At 36.0% G+C, this 27,342-nt stretch overlaps 1 protein-coding gene across 3 annotated transcripts in view; it reads left to right on the forward strand.

Moving 5' to 3' along the window:
* LOC100890352 overlaps nucleotides 1-26,920 on the forward strand; it is a 64,469-nt gene extending 37,549 nt beyond the window's left edge. Inside the window, exons 10-15 of one of the 3 annotated variants that reach the window (XM_030972074.1) lie at nucleotides 2,483-2,614; nucleotides 10,984-11,097; nucleotides 14,810-14,914; nucleotides 17,041-17,189; nucleotides 17,974-18,105; nucleotides 18,544-18,670. In XM_030972074.1, the coding sequence (XP_030827934.1) occupies nucleotides 2,483-2,614; nucleotides 10,984-11,097; nucleotides 14,810-14,914; nucleotides 17,041-17,189; nucleotides 17,974-18,105; nucleotides 18,544-18,570 (659 nt within the window). In that variant the 3' untranslated portion in view covers nucleotides 18,571-18,670. Of the gene's footprint in view, nucleotides 1-2,482; nucleotides 2,615-10,983; nucleotides 11,098-14,809; nucleotides 14,915-17,040; nucleotides 17,190-17,973; nucleotides 18,106-18,543; nucleotides 18,676-19,986; nucleotides 20,047-25,153 lie in introns of those variants that run through there. The other 2 variants (XM_030972076.1, XM_030972077.1) reach the window with 2 other exon arrangements.
* Nucleotides 26,921-27,342: the final 422 nt, after the last annotated feature.

Below are 27,342 nucleotides of genomic sequence, written 5' to 3' on the forward strand. Positions count from 1 at the left end.
AACTTGCGGTTGATTCGGATTAATTGCAACTCTTTATAAGACAGGGCCCAGTTGTGTATCTCTACCTTTTAATAAGGAAAGATTAGTTATAAGAGATGCAAGAATATGATTGAAGTTGAATGTGGTACAGAATAAATCTTTTGTAAAAAATTGATTCACTCAACGTGAGAGCATTTCCATGTTTGAGAACTTACCGGTACACATGGAGTGTAAAGCCTTATATCTTTTTTATCACTGAAATAATATTAGTCATCACTAAAACTAAATTGTGCGTGTCATCACGGATTCCCTGCAACATTGAAATATGACAGATGCAAAAGCCTCTGAGCATAAGTAATAGATTAGAACAAGAAATTACTTGTACTTGATGATTTATAACATAAAATGCCGTCAATTTGGCGATGGGAAGACCCTTTTCTATGTATTTAATGTAAGGCAGATTGAGTTTGAGTGATTTTAAGTCACATGTGAAATTTTGGAAATATATGTCAATGGATTTTCCTGAAGCTATCAGGAATATCTTTCCTCCATCGTATAACAAGTCTATAAACAAGTTTACTGCTTTTATAATCATATTAAAAAATGGTACCTTTGGGCAACCCTAGATATATATACAGTATTACCGAAAGACAGCAAGGTTTTCCATTACCTAGGTCCCAGGTTACTTGGGATAATTCACTTTAAAGATAAAGTCGAGGTCTGGTCATGGAATCATGTTTTGAAAGATCATGTTTTGAAAGATCCTGTCTGAAAGTAATCGGGAAAGGGTGATTAAATGTGGTACATGAGAATCGGTGCATACCCTCTGGTTTTGGAACCCTCAAAATGATAATTAAATGACTCCGGCTGTTTCCTGAGAGTCACATGGACTGCACACAGAAATATGTACATGGGACAACACACATGTGGCATGAAATCTTGGTCCAGGTTTTTCATGTATTTCTTATCATATTCCAAATATTTATTGATCATTTCCGGGGAACATTTGTAATATATTCTTCCAAACGCGTGAAAAGAATTCAAAATCTCACAATATTTTTCTTCTCCTTAACCAGAAGTCAACCCTGTCTTTAAGAATGCCAGACAGGTGTGCTTTAGACATAAGCGGTGTTGATTCAGGCAGTTCCTATACCCGCCACTTGAGTGTATTCCTGTTCTGTTAATGATTATCCTTTTCAAATTGGATTCAGTAAAGTTGGGATTGTATCGTCAGACGGATAAATTTGTTTTATAATTAACCTTTGAAAGGAACCTCCAAGAAAGCACCTGAGCCTGAGTTTGTGTTTGCGGCCGGCTTTGCGCTATAAAAGGCCTTGAAGTCATGGTGATTAGATGCACAAATGCTTCTTGTTTTTATAGTGATAAGATTACAACTGTGTTTTTTTTATTTTTTATTGTTACATCTTGGTCATTTTACACTTAGAAGTTTCTAATTTTTCTTCTTTCTAATCACAAACTCTTCCTTCATAATAAGGTTTATTGCCATTCCTTTAGACATTTTTGTGACATTGAAACTTGATGATGTAAGAATTTCACTTATATTTTGACCTTTGTTGAAATTTGTGTGTGCTATGAGTTTTGTTTTGGGGTGAAAAATGAGCTCTTTGAGTGATCGTTTACTTTTCAATATGATAACATAAAAATTTAACATGAAATATATTCAAATCTTATCAAAGTGTTCATGGTGATCATGATGACCATGATGATAACGATGATTAATAACACTAATAACACAGTATATCTGAGAAAACACAAACGCTTGGTCTTAGTTTTTTGTTTAGAAGGTAAGGTTTAGATTGAAAGCTGCACAGGCCAAAATTGTATAGACTTGTATGTATCCAGGGCAGTATCATATGAGAGTATTAAAACTCCTCTCATATCTGACTCATCGTCCATTCTTAAGTTCTCTCAGGTTCTCTCAGGTGGATTGTAGTTGTTATGATTAGGGAACATTATTACTCCAGCAAAGCTTATGGCTGATTGATGGTTCCCTTCCTTTGGTAGTATGATCATTATGAAGGGAAGTTACAATGAGAAAGCAAGTTTTATTTATTTAGAAAATGTCTTTTTTTAGGGGAGGGATACTTTGATAGATAATTTGTTTGCAAACAATACAGGATTGTAAAACATTTTAGGGATTCTTAGAGACACAAGCAAAAACACTATTTTGAATGTTATTTGAAAGAAAAATGAATGTAATATTGAGAAGTTATGTTTGATGGATACACTATATGGAGTAAGTTGCCTTTTCTGTCTCCTTTTCTTACGTTTTCAGTCATTTCATGAGTATTTTTTGTCTGCTTCTATGAAACATTATTCTTATTATTGTGTGTCTTAACAAAAGTTATACAAACAACTCTGTCACCGCTTCTCCTGACGTAAATATTTATTTACCAAATCATCTCCCATCCCATCATTACACGTATATCATAGTTGTGTATGTAGATAATCTATTCAAATCTAATTTTATTTTTTGACACAGCTAATCCATGTGACTTAGATCCCTGTGGGGAGCTTGGAAGCTGTGAGCCTCATGAGCGCCTGTATAAATGTCTGTGTAATGAGGGTGCCATCTTGGATAGACATCCCACCTTGGATGGGGATACTTGTATAGGTAAGTCTTCATAGGAAATCAGTGTACATTGAATTTATCAGTGATTTGTAATATAAGGTAGCATTAGAAAACCAGATACTGTATAGGTAAGTCTGCATAGGAAATCAGTGTACATTGAATTTATCAGTGATGTGTTGTATAAGGTAGCATTAGAAAACCATATACTGTATAGGTAAGTCTGCATAGGAAATCAGTGTACATTGAATTTATCAGTGATGTGTTGTATAAGGTAGCATTAGAAAACCATATACTGTATAGGTAAGTCTGCATAGGAAATCAGTGTACATTGAATTTATCAGTGATGTGTTATATAAGGTAGCATTAGAAAATGTAAGTCTGCATAGGAAATCAGTGTACATTGAATTTATCAGTGATGTGTTGTATGAGGTAGCATTAGAAAACCATATACTGTATAGGTAAGTCTGCATAGGAAATCAGTGTACATTGAATTTATCAGTGATCTGTAGTATGAGGTAGCATTAGAAAACCATATACTCTCACAAAGTTGGCAAAAGTTCATTGTTATGATACATAACCTGTACTTCATGGCATGAAGTTTTGGTTGCAAAATTCATTAAACTATTGGGAGTTTTGAGCATCCAAGATTGTTGCTTTCATTACCGTATGTATAATTATGAATATACTATCCACTGAAAATTCATCAGATGCTAAATACTCGTGTGAGAATCAAATTTGAGACTGCATTTACTGTGAATCTGCCCTAATTAAGCCCAGGGCCCCAAAAGATAAAGCTGAGCAAATAATTGTATAACTGATTTTTGTGATTGATTGCACATAGTGACCAATGCAATCAATCGTAAAAATCAAATGTACTATCCGTTACTCAGCTTTGTGTAACAAGGCCATGATTGATAAATACCAAATAATACAAACTGATTTTAAGTGAATGTGGGGTTTTAAAGATTTATTTCTTCGAGCTCCAATGTTATTGATTGATTTCCTAATTAATAACAGACTGCTAAAATTCATTTTTGAAAAACAGTTTTTGTAACGTAATAGTCCTTCCAGCCTCTTAGCATTGAGCTATGTTGTGTGTTTATCATAGTAAACTTTAACAGTTCAGAGGTTAATATTCAAACATCAGACCCTGATGTAATGCTTGTGTCAATACTACCACGATAAACCAGGTATATGTCAATGTGTATTAACTTGAATACATGTAGTTCAGTTCAGTGATTGTTTCAAAGAGTCAATGAACTTTCCAGGTATACAGACTGCTTTTTAGCTTAATGACTTAGTCTGTCCCACTTATCTGATAAAGATATTGATGTATAGTAGATGATGAAAGATGGGCCGTTCTGTTCAAATTTTTTAAGGTAAACAATATGCAGGTTGTTTTAATTATCTGTTGAAAATCTTTGAAAGCATTTAACAGATACAGCCCAATATATCTTCAATTTGCCTCTTTTGTATTTCTTAATACCTGATAGCTTTATGATGGAAAAAAGACCACCAGCAAATTCTACTAGATATATGCACAGTTTCTTTTTTTGGAAGAGATATATGTTTGTTTTTTTGTCAATGTTAACACAAGAATCCTAATGACTGCCTCAGATCAAAAGTACTTTTATCATCATCGCTTCAATGGGACTAGACCTTTTCAAGTTTTGAGTGCATGAAACACAATTGAATGAGTAACATATAAATCCTCTCTTTTCTACATGACTTTACCGCATGTCATGCGAATGATTCAATAACAATATCTTGCTTTATTCATGTTCCTTATTTGATGAATTAAAGGTAATGTTTAATCTCTGAGACATTGGAGGGCAAGTTGGATTCTCTCTTTTGTATAGTACTGATTGATGGTTCCTGTATGTTTTGTCAAACAAGGGCGTGGAGAAATGAAGGATTGTGTTATTGTCTGTACAATTCAGCATTTTTAGAATGTTATGATGAAGTACCTGTCTCAGGTGTGTTTAAAATCTAGATGAGTAATGAAATAAAGACACAGTCATATAGTGTATCACTTTTGCATTTGTGGGTAATTTTGGTACCCTTCCCAAGTCCATTTGTGAAACACCCAGAAAACAAAGATACATTAATCTGCCTGTGATAAAAAGAGATATTAGATCCCTTCTAAAATATGAAGTGTATACATTTTCTCAACAATATGAAATGTAGTCTTTATCTTTAGTAGACTCTAGCTATGACGTGTATGAAATCCAGGTCATACAATTTTTTTGTTATGAGATGTAATATGAGAAAAATAAATGATTTTTATGCTGTGCATGTAATATTGGACATTCCATAAAATAATATAATTACAAAAACAATTAATATAATTACAAATTTGCCAGTTTTCATATTCTGAGGGAGGTTCTGATGTTGTATTGTCATCTTTAAATTGTTGTACAAGTACAACTTAAAATGTTAATTCCTGCGCAAGGGAATCGACCCCCTTTAAGTTTGTCAATATTGATTTTATATCATACTTTGACTTTGATCCCTTCGTGAGTGCAACAGCCTAAGTTGGTTGTGCATTCTTAAATGACTATTGGTACCTGGCACGTACATACAACAGAAATTAGTACTTTACAAAAGAGAGTATCCAACTTGCATTCCAACGTCACAGTGATTATACTTTACCTTTGATTAATCAAATAAGGAACATGAATAATATAAAATATTGTTACTTAATCATCTGCATGACGTGTGGTAAATTCATGTAGAAAAGAGAGGCTCTGATCTATATGTTACTCATTCGATTGTGTTTCACGCCCTGAAAATTTGCGATGGCCTAGTCCCATTGAAACTATGGGGATAAAAATACTTATGATGTAATGATGTAATGATCTATAATACGGTAGGCATACGTTATTAAGTAGATTTTTATAAATGTCTAGTTTGCTCTTTCCCCCTCTAACTCTCTCTCTTTATCTCTTCCTGTCTCTGTCTTTCACCTTTTCTTTCTCCATCTCTCTCTCTCTCTGTCTGTCTGTCTGTCTGTCTCTTACACTCTCATTCTCTCTCTCTTTCTCTCTCTCCATCCATTTCCCCCTTTTTCTACTATCTCTTGCAACCTTTATCTCTTTCTGTCTCTGTCTTTCACTCTTTCTTTCTCCATCTCTCTCTCTCTCTCTCTCTCTGTTTGTCTATCTGTCTCTCTGTCTGTCTCTCTCTTACACTCTCATTCTCTGTCTCTCTCTCTCTCTCTCTTTCTCTCTCTCTCTCTGTCTACATTTCCCCCTTTTTTCTACTATCTCTTGCAACCTTTCCTTTCTCTCACTTTGCCTCTCTCTTTCTCTCTTGCTTTATCTTCCTCTATCCATTTTATCCCTCTCTCACCTTCACTCTCTTTATCCCCTCTGTCTCCATGTAGCTCTGATCATTCTAATTCATTCTCTCTATTATTATCCCCCTTCTCTCTCTCCCTCCCTCTCACTCACTCTCTACTACATGTTGCTTTCCTTAGCCTCTAGTCCAGACCATATGATGTATTACTTTTGTTCACTGATTGCATATGGTTTGACAACATGATCAATCAGGATGCATATGCCCATAGGAGCAAGGATATGTATGTCACAAAACCAAGTAGGATCATTCATTTCATAAAATCTAAGCAGGTTTATAGCTACCGTAATGTGAATATATACTAGTACTGCGGTATGTAGTTTTAATGTGTTGTAGGTTCTTGATTCCCTTTTAACTTTTAACTGAATTTCAATTGGTAACTCAATCTTACCTGTTTTATTTTATACGCTGATGATTTGTTTTTAATTCTGTGTGAAGATGATTATTCATGCATAATTCTGTATTCTTTCATTTTCTTTCTTTTGACTAATATAAGAGCTATCAATTCTATCAAGTTTCTTATAACAGATTTTTTTATTTTTAAACTTTATCTTTAGGTAAGTCAGATAATCAAATTGCATTTCAAAACAATCTTTCTTTGAGAAGATAATACAGGATTGTTAATCATTCAACATTTTGTTGAGATCAGCAGAACATGATTTGCTAAGAAAATGATTTGTTAAGAAAATGATTTGCTAAGAATATTTGGATAAGTTATTTCATGAATTTCTAGTAACTCAGCAAAATTATTGAAACTTGTATTCTGATTTGTGAAAAGAGATCATCTGATTCACATACAAATTATATTTCTTCATTTCATTTCTGGTAAAATGAACTTTTTGAAAATATGCTTTATTTCTTTGAGAGTCTGAAAGAGCTCATTAATTATCTTAATATGGAAAATGGATATTACCTGAAATTAATTGTTCAAGCTCTGAGGTTCATGCATAGCAATAGGCTTTATAATTTTTGTTTTTACTTTGTTCTAGAGATTTACAGTGATTTTGTGTAAGTCTCCATGTGTATAACGTGATACCTTAATGCATAGTTTCACATGTATGCAAAATCTTGTACATGTACCCCATTTTTAGTAAGTGGATTTGTATCAACATTGGACTTAAATGATGGATAGAATAAGTTGGAGTTTGCAAGCAAGACTAGCATGAATGTATACTCCCGAAAGGTTCCCTTACATTTTAAATTACCCTGAACGTGCGTTTGAATGAACATCGATCCATGGTTTGCTTGTGTAGAATACATTTGAACAGTATAGACCTGTTGTATTGCACAACTCATAGATGCAACATCACGCAACTTGCTTTATGTTAATTACACAAAAGAACACGCCGTTGCACTTGGCGGGAATGTAACGAACGATGTGTATGAAATCAAAGCATTGAGATGCATTGATATGTCTGTGTTGCTCCGAAGTAATTTGGCATATGCGATATTCTCAACTATTGATTTTGATGTTAAAAAGGTAGAGAGTCTGAGCAGTCAATCGATGGAGGCTATTAAGAAAAGCTTTACAAATCAATGCAATAATGGTGCAGTGTGATTTGGGAAGCAAGGCGAAAAACCAGGGCACATGTTGTTTTGATTAAAAAAAATATGAATAAAAACATTTCCCATGATGAAAGGCTTGTGTGAATTTATCATTCTATTGAAAGATACTAGTAGTGGTTTTCAAGGAGGACTTTGAATACTCATGCATTTTAAATTGCAGCATTGAGGTTGTAAGTTTTGATACCTGTGGGAAAATGTTTCCCTTTTGCTTAATAGTTCTTTGTAAATAAAAAAGCATAGACATTGCATATTGATTTTCATAATTATGTGTGTCAGTGAGTGATTATTTACATCTTTTCAGAATTCAGATCTCTTGAGGAGAGTTATCTGTTTTTGTGAGGATCCTTTGTTGTTTGAATATTTCAAGTCTGATAATTCAGGTCAACCATTTTGTTCTTTGCATGCATGAGAGAGTAGTAATTCTTCTCGTTCTGATGACCATGACATTTTTATATAGACTTGTTCAGGTCTGAAAATCACTACCTGCAAGGCTGTATAAAGTCTAAATCTCCTGTGATATGATTGTGTTTTCTCTATGTACATGTAAGTACCAGTATACATGTAGTCATCCATGCATTTAGTTCTTTTTTAAGTATAAAGAGCATCAAATAATCTGTAAATTTAAGGAAGGAATTTTCAGGAATCTTTGAGATGAAACTGATTGCATTTAAAACAGACAGGTATTTTTTTAGTTTATTTGGACTGTAAAGGAGTAGGTTGAACTCAAATATCTGCTATTTGCACGTACATGTTTATGCAAAGCATGGTAATTTATAATTAGCGGGGAAGCAAAAATCTTTGAAAGGAATAACCCTCAAACTATGACATTGAGAGATAAGGTAGAGTCCCTGCTGTATGTTTACAAAATGACATTTTTTAATTCATTTGTAATAAAATGTGCATAACTATAAACGTAGAACGACCATTTTCATGAATCATCTGCCAACAGCCATTGCCGTAAATAAACATTAAAAGGATATTATACTGCTTTTTTTACCGTTTTTTTGAATCTTCAAATTAATTTCAGCCGTATTTCCACCACCGTTGTGAAACACTCAATTCTCAATAATTTCTCCAGTCATTTCAGACAGCGGATCGATGTCGTAACTAGTGGAGATCTGAATCTAGTTCGGTTCACAGCAAGCTTAATTACTGATCCATTATGTCTACTCACAAACATATGGACTGAACAAATTGCCCTTATCACTTGTGAATTGCCCACATCATCAACATCTCTGTCATAGATACCCATGATAGTCTTTCATTTCTTATTCAGTGTGTAGTACTAGTATGATTATTTATTTAGCTCTTTGGAGATGGCTTGATTTCAGTGTTAATTTTAAATAAATTTGTATTGCTGCCTTAGGTTTTAAGTAGTTTAGAATATATTATGTGCTTTTACCAATAATGATAATCTCACTTCATAAGAACTTTGATTAATTGCCTCATCTGAAATGTGCATATTTTTAGAGCTTGACATTTTAACTGATATGCATAGACTGTTCTCTCTCTCTCTCTCTCTCTCTCCCCCTCTCTCTGCCTCTCTCCCCTCTCTCTCCCTCCCTCTCCTCCCCTTACCTCCACCTGCTCCCTCTCTCCCTCTCTCTCTCTCCTCTCTCTCTCTCTCTCTCTCTCTCTCTCTCTCTCTCTCTCCTCTCCCTCTCCCTCTCTCCATCTCTCTTTTCCTCCCCCTCCCTCCCTCCCCTCCCTCCCTCCCTCCCTCCCTCCCCCTCCCTCCATCCCTCCCTCCCTCCCTCCCCCTCCCTCCATCCCTCCCTCCCTCCCTCCCCCTCCCTCCCCCTCCCTCCCCCTCCCTCCCCCTCCCTCCCTCTTTGTCTGTCTGTCTCTCTGAAATGTTATAAGTTGATACTTCAGGCTCTTACTTTTTGGTGAAGTTTGTGGAATAGCATGTTAATTAAAAGATGATAATTGACTTTCAATCAACATCAAAGTATTTTTTTAGTCAAGTTTCATAAATCAATCAATAGTTGAAGGTATTGGGTTTTATCACATTCTTTTTAATCTCTCTGTCACCTGCTGATAATCACCAGCTGCCGTTAAATTGAATAAAGACCTAGCATTATTATTTGTTGTATTAGACTGTTGTACCAATCATTATGGATGGCTCTCCTTCATCTCTTCCTGATGTGAAGGGTTTATACACAAACAATGACTCCCTCAACATTTTAATAAGTGATGAATTGATCTGGGAGAGATATAGCTGACAGGCCACTTGAAAGGAATATAATTTAATGATTCTATTCAACATGGAGTTCATTGTACCTCAGTCATATAGACCCCATTCTCACTCGCTTCAACTCAAGCCTGATAAAAACCCGATTTAAATCGGTTTCCCGATGTTTTTAAATTTTTCCCGATTTTTTCCTGATTTTTTTTTTCTTCCCGATTTAAAAAAAAAAAAAATCCAGATTTTTTTTTTTTTTTTTTTTTTTTTTTTTTTTTACCAGAGTTTTTTCTTCTTCCTTATTTCATCCTGATTTTCCCTTTATTTCCCTATTCTTCCCTATTTTGCACTATTTTTCCCCCAATTTTCCCAATTTTCTTACTCGAAAAGGGGAATGTTGTTAGATGCCAGTTTTTTTCCTTCCAGTTTTTGAGGATAAATTTTGCAACGACTCAGCCAGCGGGGGGGGGGGGGGGGGGGGGGGGGTTAAGAGCACTTTTTTTTTTTTTAAATTTTTTCCCGAAAATTGGAAAATTAATTGAAGGGGGGGGGGTCCTCCAAAAAAAAAAAAAAAAAAAAAAATTGAGGGTGGGTTAAACCCCACCCCCCCCCCCTTTCTGCATATGCGCCTGGTTGTATTGAATACAGTGTACCATTTTCACACAATAGATTATAATATGCCAGGAAACGTATCTATCAAGGTATCTTCTCCCAGCTCGGAGGTTGATTGCAACATTTTTCCACACATCTTTGTTATCATTCATTATATTACATTCATGCAGTGTCATTCCATTCCAAGTTCTATGCTTCCCTATAGGTGTAGTGCCTTCTACCTTTTCCTCAATTTTGTTCTTTCTTCAACATTTATGCTTAATAGCTTCTATTAGTTTGAAATTTTACATACATTTAAACTCTTCGATAAATTTGTATTCAAATGGAAGTTGCTAATAAAGCAAATACTGATAAACATGATGAAAAAATCCACCTCAGGAGTGAGGTTTATTTTTAATGCCAGAAGAAATTTCACTTGGTTTTGCAGTGTACATGCCCGCTCTCAAAATATTGGTGAATGATTCCGGTTTTTGGTCATGTAACTCGAGTTACTCCTCGCTTTCTCGAGATCGCATGCAGAGCAGCAGCAACAAGTGGTGCTTGCACACATCTTGGACGAAAAAACCCAGAATGAGCAAGCAATCATGTATTTTTAAGGGTTTCCAGTAGTGTAAATAGCAGTTTAAAAAAATGATGGCTGTGTATGTTACAGGGATCTAATAGATGCCATCTATCTTTTTCTTGATCACAGATAATCCCTGCAATAGCGATCCATGTGGCCCCTTAGGGACGTGTGGCCCAGAGGGTGCCCAGTACTACTGCAACTGCACTTCAACAGCACTCTATGATGGAGAAACCTGTATACGTAAGTCTCAATCAACATATTCTCTATCCGGCCCCCTCACTCAGTGTTATTTAGGGTACATATATGCTCGTTCCCTCTTTTTGAAAGCAACCCCTATCTGAGGACAGCCAACATTTCTGAACCCCCCTTTCGCGAGCTTTTTGCGGGCTTTTCCTGCCTTGGAGACCCCTCTGAATCATGTAAAATGCTCAATGTACCCCCCTAAATTCAGAATAATTTCTCAGGAGTCCAAAGAGATGAGAGTAAAAAAGAAAAAACACCCCCTTTTTAAAGAAATCTCCGGGTGAAAAGTTAATACACCACTTTTTTTACAATTCTCGGGCCGGACTTTGTCGCACGAAAAGTACCCCTTTACCGGACATTTTGGTAACACGCATGGGGTCATTCCGACCCCGGAGTGGGGGGGGGGGGGCGGGTTCTCTATACTCTCCCCATTGTAGCTGCTACGGTCATCGTTGTAAACTAGGAGTTAAAGGTAAAGGCCAGTTTTGGAAATGCCCCAATTTCAAAAAATGAAATGGAAGCTCTTATTTTATACCAATCATGTGAAAGAGTATGTTTTGACTATATGATGATAACAATTTTGCCGGGAAACCGCCTACTAATTGATATATGCATGTGTGCGTAGTCCCATATTCATCTTTCTGTGTACAGTGCTTGTAACTTTACGACGACTGGTCCAAATTTCTTATCATTTTGATGATTCCAGAACCTTGCAGTACACACCAATACTCATATGCTAGATGATCAACCTTTTCTGATCGAATCCACAATGCAATCGCATGACCATAACTGGTCTTTATCTTTAAAGATATCAGAAGACGCTTTTGTGATAGGATCATGCATCTAAGCTTTCTTAGCTTATAGGCTTCCTCATGCAAAGGGGGGGGGGGGGAGGGGGGGGGGGGGGGGGGGGGGAGGGGGGGGAGGGTGGGGGTTGTTAAGATATATTGCTGTATACACATGAACAAAACAAAACGCACAAAAAGGGTAGTTTTTGCTGGTTGAAGCGTGTGACGAATTGAGGGTGTCAAATAGCCCAAAATCGGGAAAAAGGGTATGTTTGTTGAGTCAGGGATACTTTCTGTTAGACTAGAGAATGTCTGAGGTAGATCTTGTTTAGGATTAGGAAATATGTTTTGAGGGGGTTTACACTTGTTTAGGGGGGGGGGGGATTTTTTTTCAAGAAACGGCACAACAGTTTTTTTTGTATAAGGGTGTGATTTTGAGCAATGGACAAACTTTTTTAGGGTGATTTGAGGATTGTTTTGGAACACTTATGGTCACACACTTGTACAGTAATACTGACTCCCCCCCCCCCCCATCTCTCATCTGTTTGGAATAATAAATCATATAACAGAGTTAGCACCTTTCTGGCTCTGCATTAACAGAAAAACTATTGAAATACTGAACAAGTACATTCCTGTTTGAATGTAATGTAACCCAAAATGGCCACGTCCTTCCCTTTGAATGTACCAGATATGCTCCAATCTATATGCCATGTGTAATAATTGAGTTACCATACTGCTGGGAACAGGTGCATGTAGGGCATACTTATAAAGTATATAAAACACACAGTTTAGTGAGTACAAAAACCTGGGACGAACATCTATTCGGTGAAAAAATTATATACATTAAAAAAAGTAACAAAGTGCTATTAAATGCACCTTTTCGTGCATAAAACAACAGGGACCTTTGGTACTGGGTACTGCATCATCAATTTAAATTAACTCTCCTAAATACATGATGTCATTTTAGCTGGAAACCGGTAATTGCTGAAGCGGGATCAGAACCTGTTCATGATATTTAATAGCATCTTCATCTAAGGAGGAAGATGGAGTGCACTTATTATTAAGGCCAAAACAGTGTGTATCAACTTGCATATGGCTAAAAACCTGTACGTAATCATATGCACATATGCCTTATCCATGCAGGAATATTATGTTGAGGATTATCGTGCTATTTTTGAGTACCGTAGTTATCAACGCTCTCAGATTTGAAGATAAATGGTTTAGTACCTGTTATGGATAGAATATTAAAAGTAATTTTAACAACAAAAAAAAACAATTTGAATATAATTTTTTATGATCCGTTCTCCAGTGCGTATTAATACAAAGTACATACTTAAAAAATATCCTTTACAATCATAATTTCATGATATATGCATAATTTTTTCTCACCGAATTTATGTACTTACTGAACCCTTGTCTTGGGGTGAATGCTGCCCCTCTCCTTTATTAATTTCTGGATACGCCACTGGGGGTATGCATAGCTAGGTGTAGGGTCAAAGATCAATCCGTTTTTCCAATTCCCTATTGAACCTTTATACCATGTGCACATGCATTACCCATGCAGGAATAATATGTTGAGGAATAAACAGAACACATGCATTAATTGCCTGCTTTGCACTTTGAGCTAATTATATCCAAGGCTGAAACGTTTTTGTGCAAACCAATTTCCGTGAGGTTTTTCAAATTATCCAGTGCTCACTCAAGTATGAAATATTGGCATGGCTTCTAGTGCAGTCCGATTAAATAGACCCTCAACCATAATTTCATCAGAGAAAAAAAAGGAAGATATTAGATATTACAATTTGGAGGATATTTCAAAGAGTGTAACTTTGTAATATACACACTGTTTTACCATCATACTAAACAAATTCTACAGGTCTTTTGCTGCATGAAAATGTAAAAAGTGAAGTATCTACTGATGAAAGTGGTTAATTTTTTTAATGTAAACCCAAATTATGAATGTACATGATAGTAGAACAGGGCTTAAATTAATCCAAGGCCACCAAGGCCATGGCCGTGGATGCCCTTTTGAGTGGCCTCGATGCCCTTCCCATCGGCCTTGGAGATTTTCTGTGCCCTATCCAATTCTTCCTATTTGTGCTGTAATATAGGAATGTGTCCTTCAGAAAAGAGGCCTTGCCCTAAAAATATTGAAATTTAAGGCCTGTAGAATGATTCCATTACTCTAAACAGTAATATTTTGCCCACATGCATGTTGATGATATTAAAACATAAACATGATTTAGCCACACACAAATGTCAGTGTCATATGTGATATATGACCTTCGTAAAGACATGTTAGGGGATGTTTTTGATAGTTAGATAGATTGCCAAATTATACAAATTTGTTGAAGCACAAATGACATTTAGAGGACATTGTAAGTGTTTTTTATTTTTAGTAATCTGGCTGTGAGATCGAAAGCTTATCAGGAATAAAAGTGCCTTGAGTTAAAAAAACAAAGATGAGAGTATTTGTTTTGTTTTGTGCATCTTTAATTTTTAAAAATACAAAGCAATTCATTGTTATAAATACTGACCTGCATGTATGTATATAGCCATCGAAAACCTGTATTTTGGGTTATACTGTTTATGTAGCAACATACATGTAACCTTTTTCTTATGTTTTCTTATTCTTTTGTTATCTTTGTTATTACCCGTATTTCCATCTCCCCCTCCCCTTGTATATTGCCTTTGGTTTAGCTATCAAGCTATTTTGATACGCCCATGTCAATATCTGATTTTGTTTTTTTGTCTCTCTCCCGGCCCCTTCCTCTGTGTCTCCATCTGCCCCTCTCTGTCTCATTGTTTCTTATTTTTCCCTCTCTCTATCTCTTCCTCTCTTCATCTCTTATATTCTGTCTTTGTCGCTGCCTGTCCCTTCTCCCCTCCATCTCATTTGTACGTTAACCATCTCTCTACAGCTGACCCCTGCAACGTACCCAATACATGTGACAAATACAGCACATGTCGGCTTGATGACGACTTCAATAGTGAATGCTTCTGTGCAGACGGTATTACATGCATTGGTAAGTTCTATTCTGTACACTTTTCATGTTCCTTTCATTGTGCATAAACAGCTTAGGAACATATAAAGCTCAGCCGTAGCATGACAATGCACAGGAATGAACCACTATGAAGAAATACAACACTGCTTACAGATTATTTGATATCAAATTGTGAGAATTTTCTCACAATATGCGGAAATACAGTGCTTAAATTAAATCAGAGTTTGGCCAAGCGTATACAACCTCAGAACAGTTGTTTGATGATTCATATAACCGCATCAAGAATGAAGGCCGGACATGCATTTTCTCAGTGAAGACCCACTAATATATATTGGATGTGTGGTGCTTTCATGCAGTGACCAAGATAAAGTGGTTGCTCACTGAAGAAGCATGTAGCATATGCATGGGTACAGATTGCATATGTTACTCTTGAGCGTGGGAAAAGTGTGATCAAAATTACACTTCTGTGATCTTTTTAAAAATTATCGCTGATTTCAGATGGCTATTATACCTGTAATTCACCAACAAGGAGTATTTATCAACTTTTGGAAAACACGTTTGTTTGTGTTTTTTTAATTTGAACTGTGGATAAAATAGCTAGGTTTTGTGGCAAAAGGTTAAAAATAAATGCACTTGTTTCACCTGCAGGAAGACAACTGCTATCAAAGTGCATGCATGAGATTTAAATCCATATTTGGGCAGTTTAGCTTGCCTGTCAACAAAATTGATTCAACAATAAATATATGTATTGCATATGTTTAAGTGAGGAGAAATGGATGTATGAAACCTTGCCATACTAGTAAACTGATGAATTAAAATCTACTGTGTGCAAATGTGTGTTTTTTAAAATATTAAAATAAGGATTACTGTGGATTGACAGCAATTTGTAATGGTGTTCAGATTTTAAAAGCTGACTCTCAGTCCTCCTGTAAATGAAGTGAGAATGTGCGTCGGGCTGACCTGCTGTATAGTCAGCTACTGTTATTACACATGTGTATTAGAAATTAAACATACTTAAAATATTTTTTTTTAAATTGATAGATAATTCCCGTACCTGTATCTTTTGTAATCATTTTTTTCCTTCAAAATCCAATCTTAAAAGTTATCAAGTTGTAGATTTGCACCTTTAACATTTTATGTCCATTAAGAATAGAGAGATAATTTGAGGAAATATACATGCTCTTGTGGAATGGATAATCATATCAGATAAACAGAAATGCAGAAATTAATGCAGAAATTACCCTTATTTATTATGACAAGTCAGGAGATTTATGAAGTAGGATCCAGCCCTTCTTTGATGACATTTCTTTGTGAAAGTCTTCTGTATAGTGCAACTACTGTTGTCAGTGAAATATACATGACCATTCTAAGACACTGCACCATGCTCTGCTGAATACAATCCTGTCAGCAACTGTTTATTACATGCTAATCATAATTTGATGTAAACGATGATTTGTCTTTCCTTGATTTATGATGAGTTACAGTTCCCAGCACAAGTCTCTTTCCTTAAAGCATGAATAATTCTCGCACCTGTTATTGGTTGGCTCAAATAAGTCCCACGTGTATGCTTGCCCCATATTCTATGTGAGGTCACCTCTGGTAGCAGTCCCAGTGAGGTTAAGGGCAACTGCTCAACCCCCCCCCCCTGCCCCTGCCCACCCCACCCTCCTCACCCCCATCCTCCTGTTTGCATGTACTCAGAATATTGGCACATCCAGGATCTGTCTTGAACAATTTCCATGCAAAGATAATTACCCACCCAGGAGAGTTGCCCATCGATGATAATTCACCACTCATGATGTGTGGTAAAAGAAATTGTTGCGGCAAAGTAGAAATTATGTTAATCCCCCTCCCCCTCCCCTTCCCCTTCCCCTCCCCTTCCCCTTCCCCTTCCTCCTTCTATTTAGCTACATGAACTTAATGTCCAATAGTCACCATTGACAATTCCAATCAAGGACAATTATCCACCCATGAGAATTACCCTTCAATGATTAATTATCAGTACAAGGTACCACTTATATCATGACAAACTTCCTTAAAAACTAGTGGTAAAAATTAAATACTACTGAAATTCATCCATCACTCTCACTTTTTTCCTTCTCTCTCTCTCTCTCTCTCTCTCTCTCTCTCTCTTTCTTTCTGAGCAGTGGATGAATGCAAAAAGGAGTCTAGCCCTTGCATCACCATGGCAACCTGTGGTGAATCGTCCCTGGACATCGTAGAAGGCTGGAAGCACCATGACTGCAACTGTGGAAATGAAGCTATCAACTCCACGATGTCAGAAATATCTGTCCAGGTGACTTTCATTAAAAAACAAACACAGTCACACTGCTTAACTGTCTCCAAACCGACTGATAATCATAACATTTTAGTCACTTTGTGTCATAGTCTCTTGTTGGTCAGGGCCAGTATTTAATTCATTACTTGTTCATTACTTATCTCAGAGATGTGAGTATTTTATTAGGTTTCGGCTAAGATTAAAATACTAAGCCAACTCCGGTATTCAGTTGATGCTTATGGCTAAGTATTTTAGCCTGAGTTTAGGACAGTTCCCCAGCTGACTTTAGCCAATAATTTTGGAAGCCTTGACTCATGTAATTTTCATTTGCAGTCATGATAAGCCACGCACAATCATATCAGCGGGTCTAATGCTCCACCCTGACATTAGAAAGTTGATTTGTATAAAAGTATTCCCTCTGAAACATATGTCTCTCTCTCTGTATGAAGTAAACATAAATCCTTTATCCTCAAAAATCAAGAAAAGGAATTTATAGTTCGGGGGAGGGGAGTGGGGAATGACATTTTTTCTGATTCCATGTAGATGTTATTTTATGCTCTTTGTAACTGAATGTGTGGATTGGTTTTAGTAGATGGAGTTAGCTTCAATTTAATATAATATCGGAAAGCTTGCATTCAGAAAAGACTCCAAGCAACAACAAAAAATGGATTCTATCTACTAATTGGCAGCTTCAAGGGTCATATATATTATAAATGTGTAATCATGTTTAATTCCAGAATAGAGTAGATTTTCAAAATATTTTGTGAATGTTGAATTTGTTTTTGTTTTCTCTGTATGGTAGATGGTAGAACGTGTAATGCTAGCAGGTGTGATGAGCATGTCCATTGCAACTACATCCATATGCCAGGGGGAGTTCGATACAACTGCTCCTGTGTTCCTGGCTACTCCTTCAATGAGGAAGGGCAATGTGAAAGTAAATGAATACATGAATAAATTAATGAATATATGAATAAATTAATGAAATATAAATAAATAATTAAATGAATAAATGAATTATGTACAATGAAGGCCTCTTCTCTTTATGCTCCTTTGCTAAAATGGATAGAAATATTATGTAATACAAATACACCCAGTGGTATTCATTTGGACCAAAAGAATATAAAATATTTATTTTGACATCTACATGTACATGTAGTACATTTTAAATCTACAAATTTGACACCACTCTTTTTGTCTGTACTTGTTAAAAATGTTTGTTTTGAGTTGATTTATATCCAGTACAAAGCAATTACCAATTAGGAAGCATTTTATGAGAGGTAATGTGTGTCAACGGTTATAAAATATTTGTACATGTTCATATACATTATATGAAATTAATTGTGGCCTTTCTTTTATGTTTTTACTTTTTCAGAGGATAAGACAGTGTATCTGGTGGTGATAGTTGTTGTAGCGGTATTTCTTTTGGTAACAGCATTGCTAGTGGGCTTCAGGTTCATCCTAAAGACCAGGCCAGACAAGATATGCCAGCGGAACCCGTACAGTGGTAGGTGTTAGGGAACAATGGGATGTGGACAGAATAATGAATGGGTGACACTAGAGAGATAGAGAGAGAGAGAGAGAGAGAGAGAGATAGGGGAAGAGAGAGAGAGAGAGAGAGAGAGATAGGGGAAGAGAGAGAGAGAGAGGGAGATAGGGGAAGAGAGAGAGAGACAAAGAGAGAGAGAGAGAGAGAGAGAGAGAGGGAGAGGGGGGCGAGAGAAGGGGAGAGAGAGAGAGAGGAGAGGGGGGTGGAGTGAAAGAGAGGGAACGGAAGATAGAGAGACAGACTGATACCGGTAGATGGACAGTCGGACAGAGAAATATAGAAAAGAATGACTGATAGTTGTTACAAAATCTTTCTTGCAATCATGAGCAAGTAAACCTATTAACCAAAGTGTAACATAACATTAGTTTGCTATTCTCATTTCCTATACAAATGTGTTTTTTTTTTAATATTTCTAATTTATACAACTGTAAATATATGTTTTCAACCCATATTGGAATATGTAAATTAGGATAATTATACATTTTAATGAGAAAAAAAATAGGAAGAAAGAAAGAAAAAAAAAGAGATAAGAGAGCCTTGAACTAGGAGAAAAGGATAGATTAGAGAAAGGAAGAGTAAGAATAGGTATGGATTTAGGGAAGGGTTTAAAGGACATTTCTAAAACCTCTATCACATCTGACTTGGTAAAGCGACTCAAAAGACTGCCACCATAAAATAAATATAAAAGAAGGGCAGGAGGGATAAAAACAAAAGTAGCTGCAGGCAACATAGGCCATATTTGCCGGGGGGGGGGGGGGGAGGGATAATGGTAGGCAGATTACTATGTCATGTGTGAATAAGAATTAAGAAGTTGAGTGTGGTCATCTTCAGTCACTCTGCATTTATCAATCTCCTGAGAATTTATAAGCTTCATGTTTTATTAAGTATACACATATATATCTTCTGCCATGGATATTTGCTTTGCTCAAAGTCATGACTAAAGCACAGTATAAAACATTAATATGTTCTACGATACATTTATCTTTAAAAGTCGTGAAACTATAGATTTATATATATACAAATCTTTTGCCATACCATTTCAATGCTGAACTGGATACTATTGATTGGCCACTTGGCCACACCTTATATAAGACCTACTTTTGAAAGCTTTTTTTTTAATGAAGCATGTTGTTAAGATTGAAATTTCATACAAAAGGATTTTATGCACATTGCATGTGCACTGCTGCATGGACATCACAGCTAAAGAGAGACAGCAATGAAGACCAGTTGAAAATCTTTTCTTTTTGATTTGTTTGCACATTTTTGCAGAGGATATAAGCCCATCACCACCTACACCTCCTCCAGAACCAAATAACTACCCGCATAATGGTAAATGTTCACCTTCCGCACCTTACGATCACTACTGCTCAGGGAACATTCAAATTGGCAACGCACATGCAGAATGCCCATGATTTTATCTATTTATTTGTTTATTTATTGTATTTATTTATTTATTTATTTATTCATTTATTTATTTATTTATTCATATGGCTAGGTGTCATCATTTATTTAGATGATGTATTAGGGCATTTTTTTTAATTTTGGGCCATATATAAAATTGTAAGAAATAATTAAATTACCATGAGCTTTTGTAATTATTTTTAAGGGTAAGGATGCTAAGTCATGCATACATTAAAAAAAGGTATACTCTGTGTGCGCAGAACCAGAAGGACATTAAGTATTAACACTCAATATAGAGTAAAGACTCTCTGCAGACTATGTCGTTATAGTTTGACTCAAAGATATGCAAGGTCAAACTGCTCATAAGGGACGTGGAGTTAGATTAGATTAGATTAGAATGCAATAATTATTTTAGATCTTTCTTTAAAAAAAAAAAATATATATATTATAACAAATATTAAAGCTATGATATGTGTAAAGTATGTTGTAAGCGTGACTCAAAGTGAATATCACTTCATTGTATGTTATGTGCATAGAATCTAACACATCATTGTTCTCTTTCTCTTCATACCCTCAAATACATGTTTCATTTCATCATGATATTCCATATACATTTGTAGATATCTTCAAGTATTCATTTCACAGTTAATAGTTTGCTTTAATACATTTAGCTGCATTTAGATAGCTCTTTCTCTCTTTCTATAGTAATTCAGTATAATTGCACATTTTTTTAAAAGCTTTTCCTCCAATTTCAACCATTTTTTTTCAATGCAACAAAACATCTTATGATTTATAGCAGACATACAGTTGATATGTTTGTGATGTTTGCAAATGATTCAGAGTCTGTTTTGTGTTATAGATTAGTTGTCATACCATACTGACGCTTCCAGAAATTGATGAAAATGGGATTATTAAAAGTGATGTTATCTGTTTAGAGCCAGAAGGGCAATAGCTTTCATTTAGTCAACACAGAAATAACACCCTTCTGACCCGGGGCAGGTGCCCACCTCAAAAAAGTTCAACAACACCCCCCCCCCCCCCCCCCCCCCCCCCCTCACAAACCATTGCCAACACCAATATCACTCTCACGTAAAGTTCCAATAAAATTTGAAAGTGGATGGGTCCAGCCATATCAATATTCCACACCCTTTGTCAATGAGATACATATATATATATATATATATATATATATATATATATATATATTTTAAAGCAGATGTTTCTGCATTTATTGATAAATCAAATATTAAACATTCAAATAACAATAATAGTATATAATATTATTGATTTACAAAAAGAGTGACAACTTAATACACACAAAAAATGCATATATATATATATATATATATATATATATATATATATATATATACATAATTGAAAACTTGAAAGTATGGAGGTGAGTAAAATAATCAAGATAAATGCAGAGGCCAGTTATCATAAGCATATATGCCAAATGTACAATGTTATGCAAATAATGATTTCAAGAATATTTACCAAAATTCTTAAAATATAATTTGTTGCAAAATGGTGGCAGAAAAGTGAAGGGAAAACAAGCAAAGAAAAGCAAATGCAATGAAAAAGTACAGCATTATCATGTGTAGAGTCATTATTGTGTATGATTTTATGATGAAGAAGGATATATAAAGAAGGGGGGAGAAAACCCAATCATAGAAGAAGAAAGCAAATTGCCAGCACAATGAGAATAGTATAAAAAGGGATTGCACCCTTTAAAGGAAAAGAGTAATAAATAGAGGGAAAATGGATGACATGGTCTTGGAAAGATGTTTGTTTTGCTCTGAAATACGTCTGATTCTTGCTTTTCAAATCAAATAGGTTTATTGTTAATACAGAATGTGAGAGATGAATGTGAAATTCACCACCCCCACCACCACCATCAAAGGCTCTATATAGAGACCAAGGTTTCTAGAGACAAAGGTTTGTTTTGTAAACGTCTGAAAGGTCTAAAGATTTGTTACACTGATTATATTTTTCCTATGAACCTCCCCAAATTTTTTTTTAGCTCCAAACAAGCTGACTCTTCTAGTTTCAGGTCTTTCAAAACCGTGCAAGGACTGGTGTGTAATTTGGAGAAATAAGCTCCCCCTCTTTTCTTCATGAAATTCTCGACTGCCCTCATCCATCATATTTTAATTGCAGGACCCCCCCCCCCCATGAATCCTTTCCTTCTATAAGACAAATAAGTAGTACCTTGTATTTTAATGATATAACAGGATTATTTTTTGTGATGCAAAATTGAAAAGTATGAGAAAATTTGATGTATTTTATAAATTGTATAACCCTAATTCTTATATGCACTGCATCATTTAAACAAAGTAAAGGGGGTACCCCCCCCCCCTTTAGAAATGAGGAAATGCACAAATCTGTTTTTTTTTTCTTTTGCCAGCATTGCATGCAGTTCACCTTTAAAGTCTTAACCGGTTACCTTTAAAGTGAAACGGTAACATTGTTGAAGATTGATGAATAAAATGTTTAATTTTTGTATGAAATGTTACTTATTATATTCCTTCTACTGTACTAACCCTCTAGCATTGAAAAAATCCTGAAAAATAGTGTCAAACCACAAAGATATTCATGGTTTTCTCTGAAGGCGTCACTGTGTAACACCCCCTTACAGTAAATTCTCCCAACCAATTTTTGAATTTTCCCAACCGTTTTTCCATGAAAATAAGACATAAAACAGGCTTTTTAAAATCTTTCAACACTTAAAAAGTTTGAAATGGTATATAGAGCTGTGACATACAATTTAATTAAGTTATAATAATATAATTGGGAGAATTCAGGAAGTGATCAGATCAGTTTTCCCCAATTTTTATTATTAATAATTAACTTTCAGATAATATTTAATTGTACCGTAATTAACAGTGTATTAACCGAACTTTTTTGCCGCTGAAAAAAAACTCAAAGGTGCGTCTTATACACGGTACACACAAAACAAAACAAACAAAAATTAAATTAAAGTTTCAATTTATGCCCCTCCACCTTGCGATATGCCTGGCAATTTCTCCCAGCTCAGTAATCGGTGTGTTGACTCACCACTCAGAAACTAGAACAACACTCAAATTTGTCTGTTATCTTGGTTTGAAAGTAATCTTTCTGATAGATCTCAATATGTAGTTTATAATAATAATTCCTCCAATTTTTCTTCTATTACACGGCGTACCACAAGGTTCTATCCTAGGTCCTCTACTTTTTTTTAATTTACATTAATGATCTTACACATTCAGCTGCACCTCGCACTTAAATGAAAGGCCTTCCCGCATGGGTTTTTTAACTCGGACCCGGCTTGCTTTGTTTCTTAGGGCGAAAAAGAGGGGTGCTATTAATACACAAGGGCGGTTTATACACCGTTAATTAGGGTACATCTAGCAATGAAGTCACCATGGCACCATTTTCTCTCATCTGGACAAGGTTACCTTGGCACTTCGCAAATATTATGCTAAACAGAGCGCTTCATTTAGGATCTGACCAAGGCATTTTGACATTTTTATAGTGTAGTCTAAATCTCAATCTACTATAATTATAGTCTCTTTCACTCATATATTTTTAGCAGCTTATTTTTCAATGCATCTGTTTAACAACAATGTTTTCTCCTGTATATTCTGTCTAAGCTAATCACTCGAGGAGCCAAGCAAAATAGTCGAAGAGAAAACTAAAAAGATATTCATTTCTAAGATGTATGTGAAGATGTACTATGCCGGTATATTCATTCTTTCATATATATATATATATATATATATTTTAAATGATACATGGCAGAAATTCATCTAACTACGCAAATATTTACAGTATGCAATGTGTTATGTAGATCTAAGATCCTCATATCCAATCCACACACACAAAAAGAAGTATGATGATCATTGGTGTGCTTTTATATAAGTTTTTTTTTTTTCGTTTTCATCATTTAAAAAAGCAACATAAAACTTATTTGCATGATTACAAGTGACAAAACAAATCATTTGCCATTTGTTGAATTATTTGATATTTGACCAAATCATACAATGTTGTAAATTCAGTCCTAAAGACACAACTGATGTTGTGGCTTGAATGAAAGAAAATCATTAAATTCAGGAGTTCATTTTTGTTGTAAATTTAATATCCGAAAGATTGTCATGCTTTTGTGGATGCTCATTGTTTAGGTAGAGAATCTTAGACATGATTTTCATTTCAAGATGTATTTATGTGTTCCTTATTTCCTTTTAACTGCATTTCTACATATCAATTGTCAATAATTTCAGTATGGTACATGTCTTAAAAGATTTTATTTCTCATATCATGCACAAATCAGGCTCTCCATCAAGGTTTCTTATTAAAATTGAAGCATATTATCTGTAAAAATGCAATCATTATGATCATAGAAATCAAATTTCTAAATGTATGGACCTTAAAGTGTTTTTGAAGAGCACATATCATGAATCAGCTTGAGAGCTAGCTCAGCTGGAATTAACTGCTAATGGTAATCAAGAAGAATCTGAATTCTATAAAAGACGATGAAGGACGAATTCTTCCTAAACAATTTTGTAATGAAGTTATTACTGATCTGAAACGTCTCCCAAGGTCAATGTGTGCCTTGGATCTGCTTGAATGTTTGCTTATTTAAAGGGAGTGTATCATGGGAAATACTGGTTAACGCCATCTATGTCTTCTTTTGGACAACTGCATGTAAACAAATGGACTTGATTAACTGGGTCAGCGCACTAGCGTTCACGAAACAGATATTTCTCCTCCCGCTCGGTTTCGCGTTTGTTGCACGCACGTGAATGCAGCGGTCGCGTCGTCCGTAGTGTATTTTACCCGATCGGCCCCGAGTAGGGCCACGGGAAAGACACACAGTATCGTCATGATACACTCCTTTTAATGTAATTCATCTACATTGTAAATGTGTCCCATGTTCTCTGTGTCTCACTTGAGTACATCCTATGTTCATCACCAACATGGTATTAAAGCTTGTATAAAGACTGTCCATGGTAAGATCTATATAACGATTAAACTTGTGTTTCATCCTGTCTTACAGAGCCCTCAGACGTTCGGAGGGTCTACGAACCAATCCCAAGTATCCTAAACAGGCCGGTGAATGGGGGTGGTGCTATAGATTACACCATCGAATCCAACAACGCTACCAACAACGAACCCAACAATGAACCCGAGAAGAGGATTCTCATCATATCCACAGAAGAGACGGAAGAACATCGCGATGTCATCTACAAGTTTGCAGTGTTCCTCAAGGAATATGCGGGTTTACTCCCCATTATTCCGTCCCAGCATACGAACGACATCCACAAATTGACCCTTGAAACGTGGCTGTGCAACGAAAACAGACAAGCCTTCAAGGTGCTTTTCATCTGCTCGCTGGGCATGTTGGATCGGTGGGTGCGAGAGAGAGAAGGTGACCCAAATCCAAACAGGGGGATACCAGTAGAATCCGAATTTGGCGATCTGTTCATACAGATGAAACACATCACCAGTACAGAGAGGCGCAAACTAGGAACGCTACAAAAGTTTGCAGTAGCATACTTCAGTGATTATTTCAGTAAAAGAATGGTGGATGACATAGAGCTCTTTAGAGGTATGCCTTGCTATAATTTAATGGCAGATGTGGAGACACTTTGCTTTCGCCTAAATGGTATTGAGCAGAACACTCCAACGTCAAGTCGCAGGATGCCACAGGTGAAGGAGTACGAAAGAGTCGAAGAAGGTCAGGCTCTGTTACGAGCCATCAGGGTGATGAAGTCAAGACATGGCATAGCCGCTCCTACACTAGGAACCCTGCGGCAGTTTAGCCAAGTATCAACGGACAGTGACCGCACACCTACACCAGAGAGATCTGTCAGTCCACACTATGAACTGAACTCACAGGAAGGTTCGGAGAATAGTGTTGCATTCCAACCAATCACAGAGGGTGCGCAAAAGGAAATGGCGAGTGTTTCAGGATTCTTCTCCAATTCTTACAGTGATAGTGATGATGAAAGCAGTAGCAACAGCGGAACGCACCAGGTGGATGTTCATCGTCACAGCGGCGATGATTCCGGATTTACCCTAGCCCAGCCGGATTATAGACCGGTCGCAGCTGTCCCATCAAAACCTGATGACTACTCTTTAAATGGACTAGACTCTGGCTTGAGCAGCCTTCCAATATCCCCCTTGTCAAGTCGAGAGGATAGTGATCCAATGACTGGCCATCTTGCAAGCCTTGATGCTTCAGGACATATCCAACCCATGCCAATAAAGCGTCACGCATGGATGCCTGTGTTGTTCATGTCCCAGCAAAACCTGATGAATATTCCTTAGATGTTCTAGACTCTGGCTTGAATAGCCAACCAGCATCCTGTATGTCTGGTGCACAGGAGAGCTCATTAGCATGAGTCGTCTTATCATGCTAAAATTGTCCATAAATGTTTTAAATCAATATTAAAATGCATCATGTTTCTACGCTTATTGTTCAAAGCGGCATCTCTATTCAACTCGATTAAATTCACTTGATAACTCAATTAGGCAGTGTATTCATAAGCATTATCACCTTCTAATTAATTACCTTCTCTAATTCTGTGCAATCCTCCTGAGATAATTCAATGTCTTACATTAACCTTGGCTAGCATGTTTTACATTCCAAGAGCAGGACGATGTAGTCACTCTCAGGATAGTTCTGCCTTTTTCCAGCTTGTTTACGGTCTCATGGCTCATATGAGAGAACCTTGAGAGAACAACCACTCCTGGGGGGTGTTTCACAAAGATCCTAAGTAGAACTTAACACTAAGTTGGACTTAAAAATTATGGACAGCCATTGGAGTCTTAAAATGAAATATATTCAAAAGCAGAAATTCAAGTATTTTAAGACTTTTTATAAATTCCGCATCCAGAACATGAAATCTCCTTGATGATAGAAAATATGAATGATTTGAATAAACAATTAATGCCTTTCAAACTAACTTTTACAAAATATTTTCAAAGATGCTAATGGCTTTCCATAATTTTTAAGTCCAACTTAGAGATAAGTTCAACTTAGGATCTTTGTGAAACACCCCCCTGCTTTCATCAGATATCCTGGTTCTACGACACATACTCTGGGGACAATTGCTCTGCGGTTAATATCCTACACTAACCAAATTCCTAACTTCAACCGTGGACCAAACGCTTACCAAAACCAAACCACATCCTATCATGTAACCCAACTGTATAGCTATATATCTTTGATGATGATATAAG

This window comes from Strongylocentrotus purpuratus, unplaced genomic scaffold (assembly GCF_000002235.5).
Source record: "Strongylocentrotus purpuratus isolate Spur 01 unplaced genomic scaffold, Spur_5.0 spur5_scaffold_6, whole genome shotgun sequence".
NCBI classification, from domain to species: Eukaryota; Metazoa; Echinodermata; class Echinoidea; order Camarodonta; family Strongylocentrotidae; genus Strongylocentrotus; species Strongylocentrotus purpuratus.